Source organism: Pan troglodytes, chromosome 16 (assembly GCF_028858775.2).
Source record: "Pan troglodytes isolate AG18354 chromosome 16, NHGRI_mPanTro3-v2.0_pri, whole genome shotgun sequence".
In the NCBI taxonomy this organism is placed as follows: domain Eukaryota; kingdom Metazoa; phylum Chordata; class Mammalia; order Primates; family Hominidae; genus Pan; species Pan troglodytes.
In genome coordinates, this window is record NC_072414.2 from 70,857,889 (window position 1) to 70,885,251 (window position 27,363).

General features: G+C 40.1%; 1 protein-coding gene and 1 pseudogene across 4 annotated transcripts; one reads left to right on the forward strand and one right to left on the reverse strand.

The window, feature by feature from the left end:
- The first annotated feature begins 1,192 nt into the window (after positions 1–1,192).
- MORF4L1 (mortality factor 4 like 1) lies at positions 1,193–26,159 on the forward strand. Of its 4 annotated transcripts, XM_016927261.4 has the most exons (13): positions 1,218–1,502; positions 6,614–6,660; positions 8,903–8,970; positions 13,381–13,497; positions 14,552–14,638; positions 15,680–15,760; positions 19,413–19,438; positions 19,908–19,996; positions 20,636–20,737; positions 21,963–22,051; positions 22,482–22,654; positions 23,246–23,330; positions 25,405–26,159. In XM_016927261.4, the coding sequence occupies exons 1-13, from the start codon at positions 1,463–1,465 to the stop codon at positions 25,487–25,489; spliced, it is 1,089 nt and encodes a 362-aa protein (XP_016782750.1). In that variant the 5' UTR covers positions 1,218–1,462; the 3' UTR covers positions 25,490–26,159. The 4 variants fall into 4 exon arrangements, with proteins under 4 accessions (XP_016782751.1, XP_016782750.1, XP_054523052.1 ...); XM_016927262.4 differs by lacking the exon at positions 13,381–13,497 and having other exon boundaries at positions 1,193–1,502; XM_054667076.2 differs by lacking the exon at positions 15,680–15,760 and having other exon boundaries at positions 1,261–1,502.
- A 1,107-nt stretch (positions 26,160–27,266) lies between these two features.
- On the reverse strand, positions 27,267–27,363 carry LOC112205645 (U6 spliceosomal RNA; annotated as a pseudogene).

Consider the following 27,363-nt stretch of genomic DNA (forward strand, 5'->3'; position numbering starts at 1 on the left):
AGACAAAGGTTTGCGTAGGAGGATAAAGGTTTACATAGGGGATGCAGGTAGGCTAAGGGCTGTTTGTGGAAGGATTTAAATACCAGGCTAAGGACTTTGAGATTTATCGTCTAAAGTTCATTAAGCACTTATTCATTGTTGGGTACCGCGCTAAGCCCGTATATGTAATTCTCACAATAAACTGACGGAAATGGTGCTATTTTGCAGCTTAGCCAACGAAGTTGTTTTTGAACAGGGAACGACATAAATCCGTTTGTTTAGGCCAGGCACGGTGGCTCACGCCTGTAATCCCAGAACTTTGGAAGGCCAAACCGGGCGGATCACGAGGTCAGGAGTTCCAGACCAGCCTGGCCAACATGGTGAAACCCAGTATCTACTAAAAATACAAAAATTAGCTGGGCGTGGTGGCACATGCCTGTAATCCCAGCTACTCCGGAGGCTGAGGCAGGAGAATCGATTGAACCTGGGAGGCGAAGGCTGCAGTAAGCAGAGATCGCGCCACTGCACTCCAGTCTGGGCAACGGAGCGACACTCCATCTCAGAAAAAAAAAAAAAAAAAAAGGTATAATATTGAAGAAATCCGTTTGTTTAGAGTGACAAGAAGCACAAACAGGGCAGGTACGGAATACAGACGTTGACATATTCACACTAGCCTTTTTCAGAAAGCAGAGCTCCATTATCTCAAAAAGCTAAAGCGTGACTAGTGTTTCCCACGTCATCATCCTCATTTCCGCAAGGCTGGGCTGGAGAAGAGGAGGTAGACCTGGGAGCCAACAAATGGCTATCAATCCCACCAAATAGGCTCCGCAGTGGGGTTGCTAAACAACGAAGCTTCCAGAAGCGGACCCCACTTCCCACCCTCTTGCTGATCCTAAAGCCTTTCTATGCAAAAACTAGCGGAATGCTATTGAATGTAGGTTTCCGAGCCAGCCCTATTCTCTCCGACTACTTCAACATCAACGGGGGCTTATTTGCCCAAGGGACGTCGCAACTGGGCCTTTCCCATTCTATTATCACTGGTGGCTCACCACCCCCACTCTCCCCCATCGCCAGCTCCGCCTTAACCTCCCACGAAATCAAATCCCCGCTTTACCAACCCGCAGAGCAGGGGGGATGGGGAGAGAAGCAGGGGTGGGGTGGGGTGGGGTGGGGTAGGGTAGCCGGCCCCTCCCCCACCCGGGGTGGTGGGGGTGGGGCGCCTCCACCGACTCCGAACTACCAGTCCCGGCGTGCCCTGGGGCGGCGCGGGCGCAGGGGCGCGTGCGCGGCGGGCTGTCGTTGGCTGGAGCAGCGGCTGCGCGGGTCGCGGTGCTGTGAGGTCTGCGGGCGCTGGCAAATCCGGCCCAGGATGTAGAGCTGGCAGTGCCTGACGGCGCGTCTGACGCGGAGTTGGGTGGGGTAGAGAGTAGGGGGCGGTAGTCGGGGGTGGTGGGAGAAGGAGGAGGCGGCGAATCACTTATAAATGGCGCCGAAGCAGGACCCGAAGCCTAAATTCCAGGAGGGTGAGTGTGCGCCTTTGGGAAAAAGGCACCTAACGGCGCAGGAGATGGAGGCGGGCTCGAGGTGGTTGAGGCTTGAGGGCCGGGGGCGGCGCGGGCTGCGCCCTGAGAAGGCGGCGGTCAGTGCTTTGTGCGGGGAAAGCGCATTGCGGATGGCAATTCCGATGCGTCATTGTGAGAAAGCGCTTTGTGAAGCGAGAGTGCTGCGCAGGCGTTAGAGTGGGAGAGAGAGCGTTTGGCGCGTGGCACACCCTCGTCAAGTGTTTGTTATTGTTCTGAGGAAGAGGGCGCGGAGAGAGCAGCCTATTGTAGGGAGGCGACGGGAGCGCCATGGCGGCGGTTAGGGGAAGTGATGTGGCGGCGGGGGGGGGAGGGGCGGTGGCTGTTTCGGGCGGTCCTGCGGCGCGCCCGGCCGCTTGGGCAGCTACGACGGGCGGTTCGGTGCTTCCTGGAGCCCCGGGATGGTTGCGTTCGGTGGCAACTCAGCTGCGGATGGGGGTGGGTTTGGCGCCACGGGGCGGGAGAAGTGCGTTGTAAAATGGCCGTTGCAAGATGGCGGCGCCATCATGGCCGCCGGCGTCTCGGTCCCGTATGGAGGCACAGCTTACGGGCAGATGCAGCGCCCCCTTCCACGACGACCAGAAGGTTGCCGGGGCCCTCCGCTTACCTCAGAGTGGTGGGTGGGGACAGAAAAAAAAAAAAGGATCAATGAGATGAGCGTTTTCCTCCGCTTTGTGTTGCCTGGAGGCATCATTCTGCTATTCTTGGGCGCAGTGCCAAGATCCTATGGTAATGTGAGTGAGCTCTCGCTTTGCAGTTGCTCGTAAAAAGTAAATAAAAATGATCTGAATGCAGTGTTAACGCCGTTTGCATTTGTAAGTCCCATTGCCTCGACGTCATTTTTTAAATGCAGTAATTGTTTGATTAGTTGCAGTGTTTAACAATGACTTGAAAGTTGAATTTATTTTTATTAATTGGTTTTCGACTGACATGAGTTTTGGGTAAGGTTAGACTGACTCCCAGTGGAAGGCAGCTGTTTAAATTTTCACAACGCTTCAGTTAACGTATAATAAGGTGGAGGTCTAATAGCTAAAAAGGAAGTAAAGTCCTGTTGAGAAGGAGGAACACTTTAACATTCCTTTTCATTGCCATGGAAATTTATGCTAGTTACCGTAAATACGATGTCTACATGCGTACGATTTTTGTTCTAGGGGTTTTTAGACTTGCATTAGAATTCCTTTTAGAGCCGTAAACCTCAAACCGTAGTACTGCGTATTTTAAGTTTATGGAATATTTAAGGAGGTTTTAGGGGTATTTTGTTAATGAGTGACTTTTTTTGTTTATATTTTTGAGACGATGTTTGTCACCCAGGCTGTAGTGCAGTGACGCTATCTCGGCTCACCTCTGCCCCCCCCCCCCCCCGGGCTAAAGCGAGCCTCCCAAGTAGCTGGGATCACAGACGCGCGCCATCACGTCCGGCTAAGTTTTGTTTTGTTCTGTTTTGTTTTTTAGGGTTTTTGTTTTTTCTTTTCTTTTTTTTTTTTTTTTTGTATTTTTGGTAGAGACGGGGTTTCATGTTGCCCAGGCTGGTCTCGAACTCCTGGGCTTAAGCGATCCACCCGCCTCGGCCTCCCAAAGTTGGGGGGGGTTACGGGCGTGAGGCATCGCTCTCGGCCGTGTGACTTTTAATAACCCTCTCTCACCTTGAGAAGCTGTTGACTCTACCTCCTATGGATTCATTATTCTACTAGATATTTTGGAGCAGATATTCTTAATCTAGAGTCAGTGCATTAATTGAGACGGTGCGTGAAATTGAGGAAGATTTTTTTTTCTATCTCCCAAGTTTAGTATTTCAATTAACCGTGTAATTGCTCCCCCTAAACCCCGAAAAAAACCACCACATTAGCATTTTCAGTATATTTTCATATCTCAACATTACAGTTATGGAAGATGTTTTCAGTTATCGCATTCTCATTTCTTCAAAATTAGGGTAGTTATTGTATTAGCAGCCAAGTCTTTGTCCTGTAATGTCATAGAACGTGACATTTAAAGTGTTTTGTTTCAGTACAGTTGGTTTCCTTTGTACTAGTGTGTGTTTTATGTATTTATGAAACTATTAGGCTCGTAGGGTATATCAGACTGTCAAGGCACAAAAAGTTAATCGCTGCTGTGGGAACAACCTAAGGATGGCTGTTCTGGAAGAAGCGCTTTAGTTCTAGAGGGTTGCTAGTTAAGAGAGGAGTAGCAGCAGAGATTTCCTTGTGCGGTTTTAAGTGGGGTAATTGGAGAAGAGTAGGAACCAAGGTATCCCCAGGTAAGGTTTTGAAAGCTGTGTAAGAGAGTCTGTATTTAACATCTTCCAGGTGTGTTTTGCACTTGTGTTTAAAATGGAATTGTATAACCACGTTTTAACAATGATTTTGGTGGGGCGCGGTGGCTCACGCCTCTAATCCCAGCACTTTGGGAGGCCGAGGTGGGTGGGGGCGGTGGATCACCTGAGGTCAGCGGTTCGAGACCAGCCTGGTCAGCCTGGTGAAACCCAGTCTCTACTAAAAATACAAAAATTAGCAGGGCGTGGTGTTAGGCTCCTGTAATCCCGGCTACTCGGGCAGCTGAGACAGGAAATCGCTTGAACCCGGGAGTCGGAGGTTGCAGTAGGCCGAGATCCTGCCATCGCACTCCAGCCTGGGCCACAGAGTGAGACTCCATTTCAAAAAAAAAAAAAAAAAAATGTATTAATTAGATGATCGGAGAATATCTTGCAAGGGAAAAAGAATATTTGATGAGTGCTAACAGAATCGTCTTGAAACACTGTAGAGTTTATGTAATGGTAGAGAAAAGAGTGGCGAGAAGTAGTGTTTTTTTGTTTTGTTTTGTTTTTTTCTTTTTGAGACAGTCTTGCTCTGTCGCCCAGGCTGGAGTCCAGTGGCGCGATCTCGGGTCACTGCAGCCTCCGCCTCCTGGGTTCAAGCGATTTTCCTGCCTCAGCCTCCTGAGTAGCTGGGATTATAGGCACGCGCCACCACGCCCAGCTAATTTTTGTATTTTTAGTAGAGACGGGGTTTCACCATGTTGGCCAGGATGGTCTCGATCTCCTGACCTCGTGATCCGCCTACTTCGCCGTCGCAAAGTTCTGGGATTACAGGTGCGAGCCACCGCGCCCGGCCGAGAAATAGGGTTTTTAATGATTCTTGTAAACTTGTTAAAAAAAAAAAACTCGTAAACTTATAAAAAGGTTTTTTTATTTGATAATGGCGTGCAATATATGTTGTATAAGCAATTCTTAAGGCATAGTGATTGCTTTGCACTGGACTTGGTTTTCCATTGGAAATTCTTTTTTGTTTTGTTTTGTTTAGATTTTGAGACGGAGCATTTGCTGTCCTGGGTCATACTCCTCAGCTAGCTGTATATTTTTTCAACAAAATACTAGGGCCTCGTAGCTAGAATGGAGGTCACAGGGCCTCGGTTTCAGTGCACTTTTTTTTCTGGCAGTAGCAGCCAAGGGGAGAAAAATGGTAGGCCATTTTCAGAGTGCCTTTAAAATGTACCAGGAGAGTGAAATTAGGAAACACAGATCTGATCTGATCTTGTTCGCTGTTTATTAGCAGTATAGTTTACCCATTTTAGTTCTCGTTCCTGGGCCCTTGGAGAAGTCTTTGATCTTCCCGTTTTCCAGTCTCCGTCTTTAATTCAGAAATGCTATTCGTAGGTCCAGCAGCCTCTAGCAGTGATTCTTTATAGAGTGACCACTTAAAAGAATTATAGAACTGATTTAAAAATAAAGTTAATAGGTCGTGCTCTGGGAGAGTCTAATAATATGGGTCTTTGGTGAGGCTTGAAAATACAGAGTTTTAAAAAATATTTTAAATTTTAGTGTTTTTTTTTTTTGAGGCGGAGTCTTGCTCTCCCATCCGGGCTGGAGTGCAGTGGTGTGATCTCTGCTCACTGCGACCTCCAGCTCCTGGGTTCAAGCGATTCTCATGTCTCAGCCTCCCGAGTAGCTGGGACTGCAGGTGCACACCACCACGCCCGGCTGATTTTTTTTTTTTTGAGAGGGCGGCTCCTTCTCACCCAGGCTGGAGTGCGGTGACAAGATCTTAGCTCACTGCAACCTCCACCTCCCGAGTTCAAGCGATTCTCGTGCCTCAGCCTCCCGAATAGCTGGGATTACAGGCACACACCACCATGCCTGGCTGATTTTTGTATTTTTAGAAGAGACAGGGTTTCGCCTGTTGGCCAGGCTGGTCTCAAACTCCTGACCTCAGGTGATCCCGCCACCTCGGCCTCCCTAAGTGGTGGGATTACAGGCGTGAGCCACCTCGCCCCGCCTGCTCTTTTAATTTTAGAGCTAAAAAAGAGCTGACATTTTTGGATATTTCAGTTGTCCATGGGTCTTTTGAAACCAAGTGGACTGAAAATAATGTGTGCAAAATCTTTCAAGCTACACTCAAATGTAATCTGAGGTACTGCCTAGAATTGCTTCCAAGACTTCCAGGTCCTGACATTTTCTTTAGTCTTGAAGTAGGCTCAACGTAGACTGTTACGTTCCAAAGGTTAGGCTTTATTGTCTCATTTCTTTGTTCATTGAAGCAACTTAGCACCTAGAACATCATTCCACATTTGAGGAATGAACATAGTGAGACCCCTTAATCCAGCCAATCTCTGATGCATATTGATATTTTAATTTGTACGATATTTCACTGAGTAAAAGGGTTGGAAGCAGAGATACAAGTGGAGAGTAAAGGTCCTCAACTTAGAAAAACAGATGAGGAAAGCATTTAAAAAACTGTATTTTCAGATATATAGTTAAAACCAACCAACCTCGACAGCTTTGCAGGAGAGTCCGCTTATGTGCTTAACAGGTGATAGATGATTTGGTTATTTAAGTAGATTGACCTGCTAATGAATTGTTTTTGTTTTTACCATCAGATACCAACGTGTTTTTGTTGTAGGGTATGGTTGAAGTTTGAGCCAAAGTGGTGCTCTGTATAGCCGTCCTCATTTTTCCTAATTTGGCTAGGAATACCCTAATAAAAGTGTGATGACTCTCTAAGATGTTAATCTTTTTATATATGAGAAAAAATTACAATTCAGTACTTTTTCTCCCTTTACAGGTGAGCGAGTGCTGTGCTTTCATGGGCCTCTTCTTTATGAAGCAAAGGTATGAAACTTGTTTTCTTTTGAGAAGTTGGCCAAAACTACTGGTTAGATCTGGCCATTTAAAATACAAGTACAGTATTTTGTTGTTGCCTCAGTAAGAGAGTTGCCTTTTTTAGGTTCGTAGTTAATAAATTTCTTCATCTTTCTGAGATTCTTATTGTTTTGCTTAGTGGCTCAAATGAATTAAAACATTGCTACTCTCTTCCACTTTTCTTACTGATCTGGAAGTAGCATTTGAGGGGAATGTTAGAAAGGGAAGATGGGCTGTGGGAACAAAGAGCATTTTGTGGTTAATGACTTGGTGAGAAAACATTGCTGAAGTTACTTTTAAAAGTAAATACATGCTGAGTAAGCATTGAGCTAATTATATTAGGTTAAAGGTAAAAGCTAATATTAAAAATAAGTACATTTAACTGTTGATTGTTGATTTGGCAAAGTTTGTATTCTGGGAGGCCCCCTTTGTATCAGGGTGTGCTCAAGTTATAAAAACTGATTTTACATTTAGCTGAAGGTAAGCAGGAGAATGCATTCCAAAGTAAAAAAAAGTTTCAGTATTTTGTTTCTGATAACTTTTTTAGTACAAATATTTAAGACTTGACTATACCTTAAACAGTCGTAGCTCCAAAAATGAACCCGTAAAATACAAAACAGTATAATGTTTAATTTATGTAATTTCTGCATAAATTCTTGGTGAGTAGTTTTATGGTATATGTGTCTGAAAATAGCCTTAAAGTGTCAGACATTTCTGACTAAATATTAGCCATTTTCACTACTTTTTTTTTTCCTGTGTTCTAAATACACAGAAGTGTATTTTTAAAGTTCTGAAGAGCCAAACGCGGTGGCACATGCATGTAGTTTCAGCTACTCAGAAGGCTGAGGCTAGAGGATTGCTTGAGCCCAGGAGTTCAAGGCCAGTTTGGGCAACCAAGCGAGACTGTCTCTCTATTTTTATGCTCCCCGCCCCGCCGCCCGAGACAGTATTGCTCTGTTGCCCAGGCTGGAGTGCAGTGGTGCAATCTTGGCTCACTGTGACCTCCCCCTCCCGGGTTGAAGCAATTCTCCTGCCTCAGCCTCCCGAGTAGCTGGGATTACAGGCGCCAGCCAGCACACCCGGCTAATTTTTGTAGTTTTAGTAGAGACGGGGTTTCACCGTGTTGACCAGGCTGGTCTTGAACTCATGACCTCGTGATCCACCTGCCTCGGCCTCCCAAAGTGTTGGGATTAGAGGCGTGAGCCATTGCCCCTTGGGAGACTGTCTCTTAAAAAAGAAATCCTAAAATGGCTGAATTTGGATGTATGGAGATGGTCAGGAATTTCTAAGTATATGTATACGTACATACATCTTAATGATATAATGTTTATAAGTGCTAAATTACGACTCATGGCCAGGGCCTGTGACGTACAAGCCTGTAATCCCAGGACTTTGGGGAGCCAAAGCAGGAGGATCACTTGAGGTCAGGAGTTTGAGATCAGTCTGGGCAAGATAGCAAGACTGTCTCTACCAAAAAAAAAAAAAAAAATTATCTCCTGTTAATCGTTTTTATCCCTGAATGTTGTTATTGTTGTATCAACGTTTGGCAAACGCTACTAAACTGGCTGATTTTTCTCCTGGCACCTGACACTCTGTTGAACAATTTTTGAATTGAAGATATTGAAACAAATTAAACTGTTGTGGTTATTTTGGTTTTCTCTTAAAGACTTTTAAATCCAAAACCAGATAGTCATCACTTGTCATAGTTAATGACTTGCCTCTAGTAATTCCTTTTGTCTGGCTGCTTTTAAGAAAAGTGAAATATTTTTAATTCATTGCTTTACAAGTTGTTTAAACTAATTTTTCAGAAACAGGTCCGTTTACTGCCTTTCATAAGCTAATGAAGTTCTTTTATAATATAGTTTAAAGACTTTGCTTTAGAGGAATTTGCTTTTGAAATAAATATAGCTCCTGGCTGATTAGACTGAGAAGACACAAGCATAGCTTTCATTAGCTGTCCTTGGATAGCTTTTGTAATCCATTGATTAAAGATTTAAGGTGACCTTTTATGCTTGTGGTTCTCAGCTTTGTTGGACCTTTTGTGACTAATCTTCAGTTTTGTAACTTGAGTATTCTACAAGCTTAGTGTTCTTAGTCATTTTGTTTAGGCCACCATAAAGCTTGTGTAGAGTGTCTTTGAAGGATGATTTGAAAAGGTAGTGTCTCTTTAAAAAATTTCTAAGTGAATTATTATTTTTTTTTTGAATTTCAGTGTGTAAAGGTTGCCATAAAGGACAAACAAGTGAAATACTTCATACATTACAGTGGTTGGAATAAAAAGTGAGTATTAGATCTTACAATTCTATTTGTAATTAACAAGATAGCTTGTGTCATTGACTGGCTTAGCAAGCATATGCTTTTCAATTATTCTGCAGTTTTAATGTAATATAGTACATATTGAAGCAAAGGTGAATCATTTGTAGTATGACAAAACTATTAGAAATTAGGGTACTGAGCCATTTTAATTTAAATATACTTGGATCTTGGGAATATTTATTATGTTCTAGTGTAATATCTATTAGTCATATAGTCAATCAATTATTCTGGTTGAATGTGGCAATCACATTTTTCTGTTTTTTTTTTTTTCCTGGTTTTGGTACATTTTTAGGATGGCCTGAATTTTTTGGCCTTACCACAAACATGTTGATTATATATGTTATTTCAAGCAGCTGTGCTAAAAAAAACTAGTTGGGTTTTCTGTCTAGAAAAGGAGAAAGGATAAAGGTTGCTTGATTGGGAAATAAAGACAGAATTTACCAGTCCATATTCTGAACTTTGGAAACATTATTTAGTGTTGACAGAAAATGACTTCATGTGACTCACTTTTTAGCATGATTTAACACAGAAACATTCAATTATAGAGTCTTAATTTCTCACCCCTAAGAGTTAAGCCTTTTTTTTTTTTTTTTTTTGAGAGATGGAGTTTTGCTTTTGTTGCCCAGGCTGGAGTGCAATGGTGTGAGCTCGGCTCACTGCAACCTCTGCCTCAGGGGTTCAGGTGATTCTCCTGCCTCAGCCTCCTGAGTAGCTGGGATTACAGGCACCTGTCACCATGCCCAGCTAATTTTTTGTATTTTTAGTAGAGATGGAGTTTCACCACATTGGCCAGGCTGTCTTGAACTCTTGACCTCAGGTGATCCACCCGCCTCGGCCTCCCAAAGTGCTGGGATTACAGGTGTGAGCCACTGCCCGGCCTTTTTGTGTGTGTGTGTATGTAAAGTACCGATGTTATTGATCTTGTTCTAGGAATGGACAATGGGTATAGATTGAACACATTCTAGAATGTCCATCCAGTGGAGCTGTTTTTCAGTGATGGGACTTTTCTCCTTGGGCCTCACAAATAACCCTGTCTAAAAATTTACCCAAGTCTCCTATTTGGTGATTGTAATGAAAAGACTTGTAATTTTTACTATGGGAGGTTTTACATTTTATTAATGATGCTTTGTCCTTCAAAGATAGCACTGCCATTGCTATTTAGTATTGTTCTTGTGGAATTGTCCTCTAGTAACTTAAGGCTTTGTGTCACCTGACTCAGGCTCTTTTACCTGGTTTACTATGGGATCAGTGCCATCTGATTTGATGAGTATTCTGTTACTATGGAAGGAGTTTATTTTTCCTGTGAGGTTCACTGGCCCTGTGACTTTGGTCTTGTTTCATCTAGTACTCTATCCAGGTGACCAACCCAGTTAATTTTATTTCTTTGTTAGGAAGTTGTTTTCACATATCAGATGTTTTCAGCTGAGAATTTATCAGACCTTTTACTTCCATTAATATAAATGTGGAAAGGTAGAAATCTGAAATGCATAGAAGTGCATCCTGACAACTTGTGGGTTTTTTTTTTTCCCAGTTAATGATAATTAAAGTATTTCTAATCAGTGAGGTGTGGTGGTGTGCACCTGTAGCCTCAGCTACTTGGAAGGCTGAGGCAGGAGGATTACTTGAGCCCAGGAGTTTGGGGCTGCAGTGAGCTATGATGTGCCCCTGCACTCTAGCCTGAGTGACAGAGCAAGATCTGGACTCCTTTAAAAAGAAACAACAACATGTATTTCTAATAGTGATAGGTAATATTTAATAATGATAGGTAACTCCAACCTCATGGACTTGTATTTTAAATATTGAGAAGTTGGGAAAATAATGGAGAAAACTGTTTTGGTAGAAGTAAACTGTGCTTTTAGTACTAAATGGATTCTAATATCTAGGAAACAGGAAAATAGTGACTCCTAGTGTATCTCATAGCTTTTTATTACTAAACAATGCCTTGCTAAAACTGCATTTCAATCTTTATTAGACTTAAATTTTGTGTGTTGATATTCTGACAATATCCAGATAAAGTTGAGAGTGTTAGGAGAATTTCATTTCTCTACAGGAAAGATAACATCTTAATTTTATGCATACTATGAGTGGGAAAGACCATATAGGATATCAAAGAAAAACACAAAGCAAATTTATGGTTTAGGCTTAATCTCCTCCATCTCCTGCATTTTAAAGGAATTGTTTTAGAGCCAGTATGGTGGTGCCTATAGTTTTAGCTTCTTGGGAGGCTGAGGTTGAGCCCAGGAGTTTGAGGCCAGCCTGGGCAACATAGGTAGACACCCCTCTTATAATTAAGCAAATAAAAATTTTAAAAAAGTGTTTGAGGCTGGGTGTGGTGGCTCATGCCTGTAATCTCAACACTTTGGGAGGCCAAAACGGTTGGATCATTTGAGGTCAGGAGTTCAAGTCCAGCCTGGCCAACATGGTGAAACCCCATCTCTACTAAAAATAAAAAAATTAGCCGGGTGTGGTGGCACACGACTGTAGTCCCAGCTGCTCGGGAGGCTGAGGCAGGAGAATCGCTTGAACCCAGGAGGCGAAGGTTGCAGTGAGCTGAGATTGCACCACTGTATTCTAGCCTAGGCGACAGAGTGAGACTCAGGAAAAAAAAAAAAAAAGCGATTGAACACATAAAAAACTAAGGGAAACTACGACAAGGGAATAGAATAAAGAAGATATTTTTAAAAACCTTAAAAAATTATTTTAGAATTTCACCTTAGTAACTGTGAATACAGCTTTTGTGCTTAGTTCTTTTTCACATATAATAGATAACCCTGTATAAAATTGCACACATAGATGTGTACAGCGCAAAGACTGGATTTTAAGTGGCATTTGTAGCTTGTCACAAATTGTGAAAATACCAAATGCTTGTATTTTCAGATTTTATTGTTTCGAAAAATAATGGGCATTTTCCTCTTTGGTGTATTGTAGTCCAGTAACTCAAAGAAATGATAGGTTTGTGTAGATTTTTTTGTTCTCAACTAATTTGACACATATTAATTACTGTTGGGGAAAGTTAAGAAAAAATAGCATCAAATATTAGAGATTTGTTACTATCTTTGTAGATGTATTGAGGAATATTAATATATCAGAAATGTCTTTGGTTGACTTGGCATGTAGATAAATATATGCAATATTGAAAGAATGATCTTAGCTTTAGAAAGTCTTTAAAGAAACCTTTAAATTCATTTTGAAAGGGGGAGGAGTTATTCAGATACCTTGTGTGTTGTGTATTTATTCTGTGTAAGTACTGCCCATGGATCATTGTGACTCTGGGAATTAGTCACATTACCGTTAGAAAACTATGAAATTCTGGGCCAGGCATGGTGGCTCACACCTGTAATCCCAGCACTTTGGGAGGCCGAGGCGGGTGGATCACAAGGTCAGGAGTTCTAGACCAGCCTGGCCAACATGATGAAATCCCGTCTCTAGTAAAAATACAAAAATTAGCCAGGTGTGGTGGTTCATGCCTGTAATCCCAGCTAGTTTGTAGGCTGAGGCAGGAGAACCGCTTGAACCTGGGAGGCAGAGGTTGCAGTAAGCCGAGATCGTGCCACTGCACTCCAGCCTGGGCGACAGAGCAAGACTCCATCTCAAAAAAAAAAAAAAAAAGCTGAAATTCTTGCCAGGCGCGATGGCTCATGCCTGTAATCCCAGCACTTTGGGAGGCCTAGGCAGGTGGATCACGAGGTCAGGAGTTCAAAACCAGCCTGGCCATCGTGGTGAAACTCCATCTCTACTAAAAATTAGCTGGGTGTAGTGGCGCGCACCTGTAGTCCCAGCATTTTGGGAAGCCGAGGTGGGCGGATCACCTGAGGCTAGGAGTTCGAGACAAGCCTGACCAACATGGAGAAACCCCGTCTGTACTAAAAATACAAAATTAGCTGGGCGTGGTGGCGCATGCCTGTAATCCCAATTACTCAGGAGGCTGAGGCAGGAGAATCGCTAGAACCCAGGAGGCAGAGGTTGTGGTGAGCCAAGATCACGCCATTGCACTCCAGCCAGGGCAACAAGAGCGCAACTCTGTCTCAAAAAAAAAAAAAAAAAAAATACACGCACACACACACACACACACACACACACACACACACACACAAATATCTCAAAAATAATCTCATTTTGAAAATGGCTTGTGCAGGGTACTTTTTAAAATTCGTACAACAAAACCTTAATCCCTAAATTGGAATTTTCTTAAACTTCAGTTAATCTTTTTTCAAAAACATAATAGATGATGGAGATTTCTAAATTTTCAAACCTCGTTGGAATTTGTTGACACAGACACTTAAATACTCCATTTGTAAATGAATCTTAATAAAGCTGAAGTTCAATTCTGCACCTGGTCACTGAGATTACTTTGTACTATGCTGTCTGTATCAGAAGTGCTGTGAGGCCCAGGCGCTCTGAAAAATCTTTGAAGACACATGAGGATATTGTAGCCCTTTTTCCTGTTCCTGAAGGAGCTCCCTCAGTACACCACCCCCTCCTGACCTCTAGGTAAATGCATGTTTTGAAATTTTCTCTAGGAAATCATGTTCAGGATTGCTTTTTATTATTTTCCTCTTGGCTGTATTATATAAGAGGTCAGAGGTGGGAAATCATTAAACAAAAGAAAGTCTTAAATTTTTTTTTGTAATTGGGTGCCTTGAGAGTACACCTAATTGTGTCACTAAAGGAGCTCCATCAGCAGGAGAAAAGATTTACTGCTCAAAAAAAGTTAGCATTCCCTAAGAAATTACATTGTTTTTGTTTGCCATTTTTGGGGAAAAAACACATAATCAGAAATTGTGTTTTGAACAAGCTCTTTGAAGTGCCAGAATGTCTTAACATTTTTAAGAGAGTTGGTTCTGCCTTCTAATATTTAGAAAGCCAGCTTTCTGATCAGCCTTGAAAGTTAGTGTGTATTCATTTGTGACTGAATGAAGGTGGAGAATGGTGTTAAATCATTTTAATACTTTACAAACTTCAGTCAGTCTAGTTGGTGTTTGAGTATTGTAGACTTCCTAATATGTTTCTGACATACCTTTAGTGTTGTTTTGTGTCAGGGATTCTCAGGTGTTTTACATGTATTCTCATAACAGTTATTTGAGATAAGTACTGTTGTTATCCTCATTTCATAGAGAATGAAATGAAAACACAAAGCTATATGGAACTTTGTCATTACACACAGCTGGTTTTAATTTTTAAAAATAACTGAGTTTTTGACTCCTGTGCTTTATTTTTGACAATAAAAGTCTTTAAGATAACATAAGACTAATCACTTAGTGAATCTTACATTAAGTGCCAAACTCTTAAGCCATTTCTAAAAATGATTTGAATAATCTGCTTTTGGACTCTGGCAGCTTAGATTTGGAATGCTGCTTTTTGAAAATAAAAAGTTTTCCTTTTTACAGAACAGACTTCCATTAGATTTTCATTTTAGTTGAGAATATGTTTGTAGTGCCAGTTCATCAAATTACTTAAGAGAAATCCAGTCTTGCCTCTTGGTCTCAGAAAATTAGTTGGAGAACAGAGTATTTTTGAGTTAAATTTTAACTTTCCTCTTTTTCAGTTGGGATGAGTGGGTTCCGGAGAGCAGAGTACTCAAATACGTGGACACCAATTTGCAGAAACAGCGAGAACTTCAAAAAGCCAATCAGTAAGTTTGTTTTGTGAACTGAATATTAAGGAGAAATGCCTGTAGATTAATTCTGGACATGGAATGAACAATGGAGATCATGTTGGCTGCCCTGCCTATAAAATGATTCCTGGTACCTTTCAGCTGCTGTGTTACAGCTTTGACTTCAAGTGATCAAGCCATATCTAGGTAAAGGAAGTAGCATACCTGCCATTACTTGAGCTTATCTTAGACCTAGGTAGAAAACAGCAGAATGTTGTTGGAAATTGCTATAGGTATGAACTCACTGATAAAAATCTTTATTTTCGGGGGCTCTGGAAGACAAATTTGGTGGGGAAACAAGCAAACGAGGCATTTCCTATTCTGTTTTTCATCTCTGAAAGCACGGGAAAAGGGACCCTGAAAGACTCTATGATTTATAGGGTAATCTCAAAGTTGAAATGTATTTTTAAAAAAATTAAAACGATGGCTGGGCGCAGTGGCTCACGCCTGTAATCCCAGCATTTTGGGAGGCCAAGGCGGGTGGATCACGAGGTCAGGAGATCAAGACCATCCTGGCTAACACGGTGAAACCCCGTCTCTACTAAAAATTCAAAAAATTAGCCGGGCATGGTGGCGGGCGCCTGTAGTCCCAGCTACTCCGGAGGCTGAGGCAGGAGAATGGCGTGAACCCGGGAGGCAGAGCTTGCAGTGAGCGGAGATCGCGCCACTGCACTGTAGCCTGGGCAGCACAGTGAAACTCTGTCTCAAAAAAAAAAAAAAAAGAATTAAAATGGTAATGGGAACAAATAAAACACTGGGATTAGTGAATTCCAAAACAAATGGAATTTTCGATGCTATGAGAACAGTCTATTACAGTCACTTTTTATTACATTGATTTTAATTGAGCCTTTTGCTGTTTCTTGAGTGTTTTGTTTGATTTTTGTGGAAATATCTCTGTCCAACTTGTTAAAAACTTGTTGACAGAATTTGAATGTAAATTCCTAATGGAATCAGGCTGACAATTTTTTTTTTCACATAAATGCTCATTTTATGTTGACATTACTGAAATTATTTTTGAAGGGAGCAGTATGCAGAGGGGAAGATGAGAGGGGCTGCCCCAGGAAAGAAGACATCTGGTCTGCAACAGAAAAATGTTGAAGTGTAAGAAGCTCTTTGTTTTGATTTTGCATACTATATGTGAAGATAATATTTTATGTTCATTGTGTGTTAGACTGTGTTGAAATGGAAACTTTGGAACATTGTTGGAACCAGTAAGAATCCCATTCCTCAGGTATCAGGTCGTTAAAGTAGTTTAAAATAACGTATTCCTTAATTTTCCTCAGCAGGTTCCCCCTCCCTTTAACTTGTGTGTATAAATATATGTGTGTGATGTTTTCTCTTACAAAGATAGTATTAGTGGTTTTAAGTTTTGAGATAACTTTTGGCAAGCCTTTTCAAACCTAAAAAGCAAGTGCTGGCAAGTGCTAAAAATACATACGAATTAACCTCCACTTTGGTGAAACTCATGGTAAGAATATGTGAGAAGTTAAGGTTTCAAATAACTGCCCTCCTCATCCCCACCCCTAAGAAAACCATTGCTTTTTTTTGAGACGGAGTTTCCCTCTTGTTGCCCAGGCTGGAGTGCAGTGGTGTGATCTGTGCTCACTGCAACCTCTGCCTCCTGGGTTCAAGTGATTCTCCTGCCTCAGCCTCCCAAGTAGCTGGGATTACAGGCGTGCGCCACCACGCCTGGCTGATTTTTGTATTTTTAGTAGAGATGGGGTTTCACCATGTTGGTCAGGCTGACCTCCTGACCTCAGGTGATCCACCTGCCTTGGCCTCCCAGAGTGCTGGGATTATAGGCGTGAGCCACTGCTCCTGGCACAAAACCATTACTTCTTGTTAGCTCTAGATTTTAGAACATCTGATAAGAAGCCTAGAGTGAGAAAGTCATGTGCATGCATACATTTTGTATGTTTAAAGTTTATGTAGGACGGTGCGGTGGCTCACACCTGTAATCCCCCTACTTTGTTTGGGAGGCTGAGGCAGAATGGTTTGAGCCCAGGAGTTTGAGACCAACTTGGGCAACATCAGGAGCCTCTGCTTCTACAGAAAAATAAAAAAATTAGCTCAGGGGGTGGTGGCACATGCTTGTAGTCCCACCTATTCAGGAGGCCGATGTGGGAGGGTCACTTGAGCCCAGGAGGTCAAGGCTGCACTTTAGTCTTGGCGACTGAGTGAGATCCTGTCTTTTAAAAAGAAAAAAAAAAAAAAGTTGATGTACCTGAAAGTGGATGACAAGAGTGGTAACTTAATAAGTATTCTTAAGTATTTGTAATAATAAAAACAAAGATTATAACTTTTATTAAGAGGTCATTTTATTTCCTACCAGAATTACTGATCTGATTTTTCTACTTAAAAGTAAGGTGTTACACCCAGTGCTTTGGGAGGCTGAGGTGGGAGGGATTGCTTGAGGCCAGGAGTTCTAGGCTGCAGTGATCTGTGATTGCACCACTGCGCTCCAGCCTCTTAAAAAAAGTAAGGTGTTACTAATGAAGGTATTTAGTATTTAATGCATTTGGAGATGTTTGAAGCTTTTTATTTTTTTTTAAACTCTTTTTGGTGAGAAGATAATTGTTTGGCAAGGATTAAGTGTGTTACTATTTGAGGATTGTTCATAGCTTTAATAAGTGGTAACATGTTTTCATGATCTGGTTCTTTGGAAAACTGTAGTGTAGTATTTCATTAGGATTTAATAGTAATTACATCTTAAAAGGCAGTAATTTTCTCTATATAGAAAAGATTTTTATCAAAAGTAATAGTTCATAACTAATTCTTTATCACTGTGCTAAGTTATTATATAGAAATCTAAGTGGTAGTATGCCCATAAGTTATTTGCATTTGAATACAGCATTGTGCAGTCTCCACTACAAAAATAATGGCTGAGTAAATATATGAAGTAAAGCTTTAAAATTTAAATTTCCCATTCTTGGACAGTAGAAGCCTCTTCAAACTGGCTTCTGAGTCTTTTGAAGGATCCTGAGTCTAGATGTTTGAAGCATGAATGTCAAGCTCTTACTACTAGGACTTATTGAAGTGTATGGGTTGAATATCCCTTATCTGAAGTGTTTCGGACCAGAAGCGTTTCAGATTCCAGACTTTTTTTGGATTTTGAAATGTTTGCGTTATACTTACCTGTTGAACATCCCAAATCCAAAATGCTTCAATGAGCATTTCCTTTGAATGTCATGTTGGCTCAGAAAATTGGGATTTTTGGAGCATTTTGGCTTCGGGATGCTGAACTCATCTATATTTTATAGATCTTTTACTTTAGAGTTGAGATCACCTGTCAGTATTTTAGTTTTATATTACAGAGTTGAGTGGGTAAAGGATTGAGTGTGAGGACTCTTGGTTTCTCTTGGTCTCCACATATTGACACGGGCAAGTAAAGTTCATGGTTGACTTTGACCGAGAAATACAGTCCAACAGATTTTTACAAAACTAACAGACAAGAGAAAACCTATACACAGATTTTTGTGTTTATATCCAAACATAAGTTAATTTGAATTGTCAAACCTTAAGACCTAAATTAAATGAATATATTTCATTAATAACATTTATAAGTATTATTTAAAGCTACAGAAAAGTAAAAAATCCAGGTGTTATAGTATCTTTCCATCGAAAGTAATCCATAATCATGGGCTCTATAAACTGTTTCCTTTGTGGTCTAGAAATAATAATGTAAAAAAGCAAAATTAGGCCAGGCATGGTGGCACACGCCTGTAATAGCAGCATTTTGGAAGGCCGAGGTATGCGAATCACTTGAGGTCAGGAGTTTGAGACCAGCCTGGCCAACATGGTGAAATCCCGTCTCTATTAAAATACAAAAATGAGCTGGGAGTGGTGGTGGGTGCCTATGGTCCCAGCTACTTGGAAGGCTGAGGCAGGAAAATCGCTTGAACCCGGGAGGAGGAGGTTGCAGTGAGCCGAGATCACCCAACAGACAGAGCAAGACTCCATCTCTAAATAAATAAATAAAGCAAAATTAGCAATTTACCATTTGACAATATATAAGTAGACGTGAGGTAAGTTGCTGTTAGAGATGATAATCAAGATGAGGAGACTTAAAACAACAAAAAAATTACACAAATCTAAAAATATTTTGGGGAACAAAAATAATTGGAAAAAAAATTTTAACCTTTGACACCTTTTTTTTTGGTGGGCCTAATAATGTAGTATATACTATAACATATATTAATATAACCCTGGAAGAACGAAGTTGTTTACTAAAGTGTTCTTGGTTTGCTTTTCTTTTTTTTTTTGTCTTTGAGACAGGGTCTCTGTCACCAAGACTGGAGTGCAGTGGTGCAATCAAGGCTCACTGCAGCCTTGGCCTCCTGGGCTCAAGCAATCCTCTCACCTCAGCTTCCCAAGTAGCTGGGACTATAGGCGTTTGCCAGTATGCCCAGTTAATTTTTGTATTTTTTATAGAGAACAGGATTTGCCATGTTGCCCAGGCTGGTCTGGAATTTTGAGCTCTAGAGATCCACCCCCCCTTCACCTCCCAAAATGCTGGGATTACAGGCATGTGCCACTGCGCCTGGCTTGGTTTATTTTTTTCTATTATGTGGAGAGAGATGGGAATTTAACCAACTATCAATAAAAATCCTTGTGTCTGAGTAGGACACATATTTACCACCTGATCTTTTATCCAAGTTAGTATTTCTCTGTGAACTTAACCCTGATAAAGGGAGTTGAAACAGAGGCAGTTTTACTGGAAATAATTATTTTTCTTTTTTTTCTCTCCTTTTAGGAAAACGAAAAAGAACAAACAGAAAAGTAAGAATATTAACTTTCTTAACGTTAATTTATGTTACCTCTATGACATTGACGTTTTTATTTTGAAAGCTATGAAATTTTGGAGTAAGCTTATGTTTATTGATCATCTCAAATGGGAGTCTCACAGCAGTGTTATAAAATAGGTACATGGTGGTAGAGACCTCTTTTTGCCAAGGAGAAACTTGTGAGCATTTATTTTCATCTGCTTTAGTCTTGATGTCTCCCACTGAGAAGATAACATTTATAAATAAATGGAAGATGGTGATACTAAATGTTGTCTATACTAAATGTTCGGTAGAGCTCTTCATGAAAGTTGTATTTTTGGTAGGAATATGATTCTTTAACTTAGATTGAGGTAACAGCTGTGTAATGGAGAAATAATGAAAAGGGATAATGTGTCAAGAGACTATTTTCCTTATAGAGTTTGTTAAATTAGCTAAATGAGACCCCTTCCCGCCAACATTTACAGCACCTGGAAATGGAGATGGTGGCAGTACCAGTGAGACCCCTCAGCCTCCTCGGAAGAAAAGGGCCCGGGTAGATCCTACTGTTGAAAATGTGAGTTTTTCTTGTGTTTATGAATAGCATGTTAGGATTTTTAGTCTCAGTTACATGACATAACCATGGGAGCTTTGATTCTCTGTAAGATTTGCTTACATGGTTAATTCCTGAAATTAAAAATTTTCTCTTTTGGGGGTAAACGATAAATTTCTGTATATGTTTATTTCACCTGTAGCTCCACATTTACCTACCCAATTGATCATTTGTTGTGTAAGCTTCATGTTCACCTACAAGACTATTTCTTTGGTGTTACGTATTTATTTTTAGGAGTTAAAGATGTACCTTTAAGATGGTTGTGTTTGGAATAGTTTTGATATCAATGGTAAATAAGAAAATACTGAGTTAAAATGTATCAAGTCAGGGTGTTTCATTTCCTGAACAAGAGGAACCTTACTGAAGAATTTTTACCTTTACAAGAAAATGCACTAAATAGACTATAGTTCAGGTCAGATTCTTTTCTCCCAACAGCAAACTGCGTATGGTCGTTTTCATTAATGATTTTAAAAAATGACAGTACAGCTGTATGCTTGGCTACTTTAGGATTTATCCCTAGTGCCTCTAAAAGTCAGCTCCCCTCCATGTTTGGTATTCAGCAAGAAAGGTTAGGTTTTTAATACTCCTCCTGTTTCTGTTTAGGAGGAAACATTCATGAACAGAGTTGAAGTTAAAGTAAAGATTCCTGAAGAGCTAAAACCGTGGCTTGTTGATGACTGGGACTTAATTACCAGGCAAAAACAGGTAACTTGAAAAGCTACCCAGATTGTTAAGCTATATGATACATTCTTGCTAGCAAAAAAAGTTTTTAAAGGAAAGTGTTATATTGACTTGAATTATTAAGGTATGACTGATAAAATAATATTTTAATTTAGAGGCTGAACACTTTAGAACTACTACCAGAAAGAGTAACTTAGAAGAATAAAAGTTCACATATAAATTTTATGAGGTTATAATGATAAAGGTGGAAATAACTCATTTTTGGAGATTGCTAGGGCAGGAAGTCGTTCTGAAAATTCATAAAGGTGAAGAAGCATATGTCTTATTGTCATTGCTAATGGTAGGCCATAGAAAGCACACACCACCACCTGCAAGGTATTCATGACCCTGAAAAGAACCTGAATCTTACTAAGCGCCTGGATCTATTATTAGTTTGCAGGAAAAAGGATGTTTAATGGAGTGACATGTTTGTCAATCGTTGAACTCTATAATTGAGAATTTTATAGGACAAATGAAGCTATTTGAACAAATGGCATAGGTAGGGTTAGGGATAGTTGGGGGAGATGATTAGGGACTGCTTGAGGATTATGAGACTTAAGAGACCTATCAGTCATATACAGTATGTGGATATAGTTTGAATTCTGATTTGAATCCTTTGGAGGATTATGCAATTACAGCTAAACTGCGAAGATTCAAGCATGGCTGTATCACTTATTATTTGTGAGTTTGGACAAGTTTCTTAGCCTTTTTGTGCTTCTGTTTTTGCATTTAATGGAATAATAGTTCGTATTTGACAATGCTGATGAGAGGATGAAAAGATAATTATTTTAATGCTTTAGACTAGATCTAGCAAATAGTATGCATAACAGTAAATGATGACTTGGTAGTACCACAAAGGCACATTCGTGTCTGTTATGTGTGTGTGACAGATTGACATTTTTAAAAGCTGTGCTGTTCTGTCTAGTAGAGTCTCATTTGGCTGTTTAAATATATAGATGCTCCATAACTTAGAATGGGGTTACATCGCAATAAACCCAGCAGAGAGTTGGAAAATTAAGTCCAAACCATTGTAAGTTGGGAACTGTCTGTAGTTTCTCAGCCACATTATCCATGTTTTAAGTGCTGAATAGTATCTTTCCTAATTTGAAATACTGTTACTGTTACCTGATCTTTGTATAAAAACTTGCCTGGTATGATTTTTCTTTAAAAAAGAGAGTGCTTATATTTAAGCATATTTTTGTCTTCATAGCTCTTTTATCTTCCTGCCAAGAAGAATGTGGATTCCATTCTTGAGGATTATGCAAATTACAAGAAATCTCGTGGAAACACAGATAATAAGTAAGAATATACATTTTTCAGATGACACTCAAAAGACATTTAAAAAAGTTTCTAAATAAGTCATCTGAAACTTGTACTGACTCTGAAACATTAATACCACCAGAAACTAGCAAAATAGAATTTCACTGCTTTGACACAGGAGTTGGCTGGCTGACTTTTTCTTAAAGGGCCAGATAGTAAATATTTTAGGTAAAATTTAAGCTATCATGTAGGTATTTGCATAACCATTTAAAATTTAACCATCTGAAAATGTAAGAATCATCTTAATTGCTTTAGTTTGTCAAACCCTGCTTTCATATGCCCTTTAAAAAAATCTCAGCTATGATTCATTATTACTAGCTCAGCTTTTAATTCTTTAAATTGGTTGAATTATTCTCTATGTCAGTTATTTTTATTGACCAGTTTTGGAATATTTTTGTTCATTTATCAGGGAGTATGCGGTTAATGAAGTTGTGGCAGGGATAAAAGAATACTTCAACGTAATGTTGGGTACCCAGCTACTCTATAAATTTGAGAGACCACAGTATGCTGAAATTCTTGCAGATCATCCCGATGCACCCATGTCCCAGGTGTATGGAGCGCCACATCTCCTGAGATTATTTGGTAATACGTCATGTAGAAAATAATGGATTTTACTTTTTGGGGGGTCTTCTCTAAATGAATAAGAGGTAAAGTAATTAACTTTCCAAAACATGACTCCCATTTTAATTTGAACTTTTATCTAGAATGTTAAATAGCAAAATCTCTTTAGGAGCAAGAGTTTTAAAAATCGTGTATTTTATTTTATAATTTTTTTTTTTTGAGACAGAGTCTCACTCTGTTGCCCAGGCTGGAGTGCAGTGGTGCGATCTTGGCTCACTGCAACCTCCGCCTCCTGGGTTCAACAATTCTCCTGCCTCAGCCTCCCAAGTAGCTGGGATCACAGGTGTGCACCACCACATCTGTGGTAATTTTTGTATTTTCTGTAGAGATGGGGTTTCACCACGTTCGCCAGGGTGGTCTTGAATACCTGACCTCAAGTGATCGCCTATCTCGGCCTCCCAAAGTGCTGGGATTACAGGCGTGAGCCACCATGCCCGGCCTAAAATCATGTATTTTAAAGGAGTTGGTGGTGTTTGCTCACGTAATTAAAACACATGGTTGTAGTGCCCCTGCCTTGGATGTAACTTTGGATAAATTCTCTTGTTTAAACAGTACGAATTGGAGCAATGTTGGCTTATACACCTCTGGATGAGAAGAGCCTTGCTTTATTACTCAATTATCTTCACGATTTCCTAAAGTAAGTCTGTGCTTGAAATTATAAACATGGATTTGAAAATTAGCGTGTAATGGGAGGGATTGGCAGTATAGATGCTAAAACATTAAACATTGTATTGGTACAGGCATAGATAGTTGGTAATGGAGCAGTATAAGCAAGTGCAAATACATGGGAGTTTCAGAAATGATAGATGGTATATAGATGATATATTGGTGCAGTAGGGGAAAGCAGTGGAGTCTGGTAGATTGGTGATAAGACAGCTGACAGTTTGGAAGAAAACAAAGCCACACTTGTCATGTACCAAAATTCTAGATGAATCTGAAGTTTAAAATTAAATTGTTAAGATAATGAAAGGAGAAATGTAATATTTTCATAGTTCTATAGTGTTCCATTTATGATAAATGGTTGGTACCTTTAATACACACAGAGTTCTTTGGTAAGAAATGAACAAACCAGTGAAAAGTAGGACAGGAAATTTACATCAATGGCAGCACAAAGGACCATTAAAAATATGTCAGAAATAATGATGAAAGTATAAACTGTCAGTAAAGTAGCACTTGTCAGATTGGCTAAGGTTTTAAATGTTTGAAGAAATGGAGAAAAGGGCAATCCTGGTTTCTACAAGTTTTTGGAGGGCATTTTTATAATAGTGAAGAATTTGAAACAAGCACTTATTAAAAGGGTGAGGTCACTCTAAACATACTGATAAAGATGTCCATGTTTTCAATTGAAAAACAGCCAAGCTGTAGTAGAGGAGTATGGTGTAATTGTTACTTGTAGAGAAACATTATTTTAATCTTTGCATAAGATCTGGCTTTCCAGTGTGGATCTTAGTTAATACTGGGTTATTTCTTGGGCGTGGTGTTGGAAGGGAGGGTGGGAGTTTTCAGTTTCTGCTTTGTATATTTCTGTATATGAATTTTCTCATTACAATCGTTTTACAGTAAATTTAAAACTGCAACGTGGACTTGAGAATGTAGGCAAGATTTATCATCTTTGCTTTACTAATGATAAATACCTTCTTTGGACCTCAGTTTCTTTATGGAATGTGCTCTACTACTTGACATTTCACGTTCCCTTTTATGTAATTAAAAAAAAAAAAGTTTATTCATTTAGAGATGGAGTCTTGCTCTGTCGCCCAGGCTGGAGTGCAGTGATGCGATCACAGCTCACTACAACCTCCGCCTCTTGGGTTCAAGCGATTCTTGGGCCTCAGCCTCCCAAGTAGCTGGGATTACAGGTGCACACCACCATGCCTGACTGATGTTTGTATTTTTAGTAGAGATGGGGTTTTGACATGTTGGCCAGGCTGATCTTGAACTCCTGGCCTCAAATTTTTCTGCCTCGGCCCCCCAAAGTGCTGTGATTACAGGTGTAAGCAACTGTGCTTGGCCTGATAGGATTTTTTTCTTTTTTCTTTTCTTTTCTTTTTTTTTTTTTTTTTTTGAGATGGAATTTCGCGCTTGTCCATGCTGGAGTACAGTGGCGTGATCTCAGCTCACCACAACCTCTGCCTCCAGGTTCAAGCAATTCTGCCTCAGCCTCCTGAGTATCTGGGATTACAGGCATGCGCTACCATGTCCAGCTAATTTTGTGTCTTTAGTAGAGACGGGTTTCTCCACTTTGGTCAGGCTGGTCTTGAACCCCAACCTCAGGTGATCAGCCTGCCTTGGCCTCCCAAAGTGCTGGGATCACAGGCATGAGCCACCACTCCCGGCTGATAACGATTTTTTTTTTTAGAAAATGTCTAGATGTTCTTTTAGGGTAATGCTGTCATGTAATAGGATAATAACTGTTTCTTAAAGATGGTTCAAGCTCCCAAGTTGGTATTCTGCAGACATAACTGTTCTTTGCTGTTTAGAAATAGGGGAGTAACTCCAGAGTTCATTCCTTTGTATATGTATAGTGTTGTTCATTGTATAACCTTATTTATTTACCTGAATTGTCATTATGTGTGGTTTTACTGTGAGAGAATGTCTGGTTTAATGTATTTTAGGAAAGTGTTTTCTGTGGCTTATGTATATAATATATAGGAAGAGATTTGGATCAAGATAATGACCTTTAAAAATTTTTGTAATGAATATTTTATTTTTAGGTACCTGGCAAAGAATTCTGCAACTTTGTTCAGTGCCAGCGATTATGAAGTGGCTCCTCCTGAGTACCATCGGAAAGCTGTGTGAGAGGCACTCTCACTCACTTATGTTTGGATCTCCGTAAACACATTTTTGTTCTTAGTCTATCTCTTGTACAAACGATGTGCTTTGAAGATGTTAGTGTATAACAATTGATGTTTGTTTTCTGTTTGATTTTAAACAGAGAAAATAAAAGGGGGTAATAGCTCCTTTTTTCTTTTCTTTCTTTTTTTTTTTTTTTCATTTCAAAGTTGCTGCCAGTGTTTTCAATGATGGACAACAGAGGGATATGCTGTAGAGTGTTTTATTGCCTAGTTGACAAAGCTGCTTTTGAATGCTGGTGGTTCTATTCCTTTGACACTACGCACTTTTATAATACATGTTAATGCTATATGACAAAATGCTCTGATTCCTAGTGCCAAAGGTTCAATTCAGTGTATATAACTGAACACACTCATCCATTTGTGCTTTTTTTTTTTTTTATGGTGCTTAAAGTAAAGAGCCCATCCTTTGCAAGTCATCCATGTTGTTACTTAGGCATTTTATCTTGGCTCAAATTGTTGAAGAATGGTGGCTTGTTTCATGGTTTTTGTATTTGTGTCTAATGCACGTTTTAACATGATAGACGCAATGCATTGTGTAGCTAGTTTTCTGGAAAAGTCAATCTTTTAGGAATTGTTTTTCAGATCTTCAATAAATTTTTTCTTTAAATTTCAAAGAACAATGTGCTTGTGTTGATGCCTTACAAAAACCATTGTATATCTGTGTATTCCTTCTTGTATTTAGACAGTGGTTTTTCAGGTGCGTGCTTTGTTTTCTGGTATGGCCTTTATGGAATGAGACGCTTTAGCTTTGGTACATAGCGCTAATCCATAGCAGCTTTGGCAGTTTGCTGTCTTGAGTCTTAGCTAAAAAGTTAGAAGTTTACATGACTGTTTTTTTTATTTTCCCTAAATTATTACTTACTCTGAGCATTAATTAAGGGCATTTTCAACTGTGTAAAATTATGGTCAGCTTTTTTCTGTCTATAATTGTTTACTTTTGTGGGTTTACTCTAGAAACATGAGCCAAAAATGTCAATAGACAACACAGTATTAAAATAACACAAAAGTTGTAAAGGGCAACGTTTCTCCCCTTTGATAGAGACACTAAAGTGGTCTGTACTTGGGTAGAGGATGGCAGACGTTAAGAATTAAAATGCGTCTGGGTGCAGTGGCTCACGCTTGTAATCCCAGCACTTTGGGAGGCTGAGGCGGGCGGATCACCTGAGGTCAGGAGTTCGACACCAGCCTGACGAACATGGAGAAACCCCATCTCTACTAAAAATACAAATATTAGCTGGGCGTTGTGGCGCACGCCTGTAATCCCAGCGACTCACGAGGCTGAGGCAGGAGAATTGCTTGAACTCAGGAGGCAGAGGTTGCAGTGAGCCAAGATTGTGCCATTGCACTCCAGCCTGGGCAACAAGAGTGAAACTCTTGTCTCAAAAAAAAAAAAAAAAAAAAACCCTCAGAAAACAATTAAAATGCAAAGCAGCAGATAAGTTCAGATGGCGAGAGTTACAGCAGCAATACAAGAGGGATGAGTGCAGGAGGGAAATAGGAGTAAGTTCCAAAGAAGCAGGATTTGCTTGGGTTGTTTGAAGGGAACTGCTTCTACCCATAGTTGTCTTCCTGCCGCCTCCTTCATTTGGCTTACTTGTTCTCTTTTTCTTTACCCTTTTTGTCACAACTGTACTGATTTAGTTGGACTTCTAACAAATAGGGATTGTTGTTGCCTGGGGTCTTTCAGCTGTTGAAAGTTCTTGTTTATTTAGATGTGACTTAAAAAAATGAAACACTTCAAGAATTTACGTGTCATTCTTGGTACGGGGGCCATGCTAATCTTGATTGTTTGAATTTTTAATATTTTTGCTAACAAAA

Coding starts and splice junctions, on each gene's coding strand:
- MORF4L1 (XM_016927261.4), top strand. CDS start 1,463: ATGGCGCCGAAGCAGGACCCGAAGCCTAAATTCCAGGAGG. Junction 14,639..15,679: donor GAACTTCAAAAAGCCAATCA/GTAAGTTTGTTT, acceptor TTATTTTTGAAG/GGAGCAGTATGCAGAGGGGA. Junction 19,997..20,635: donor TAGATCCTACTGTTGAAAAT/GTGAGTTTTTCT, acceptor GTTTCTGTTTAG/GAGGAAACATTCATGAACAG.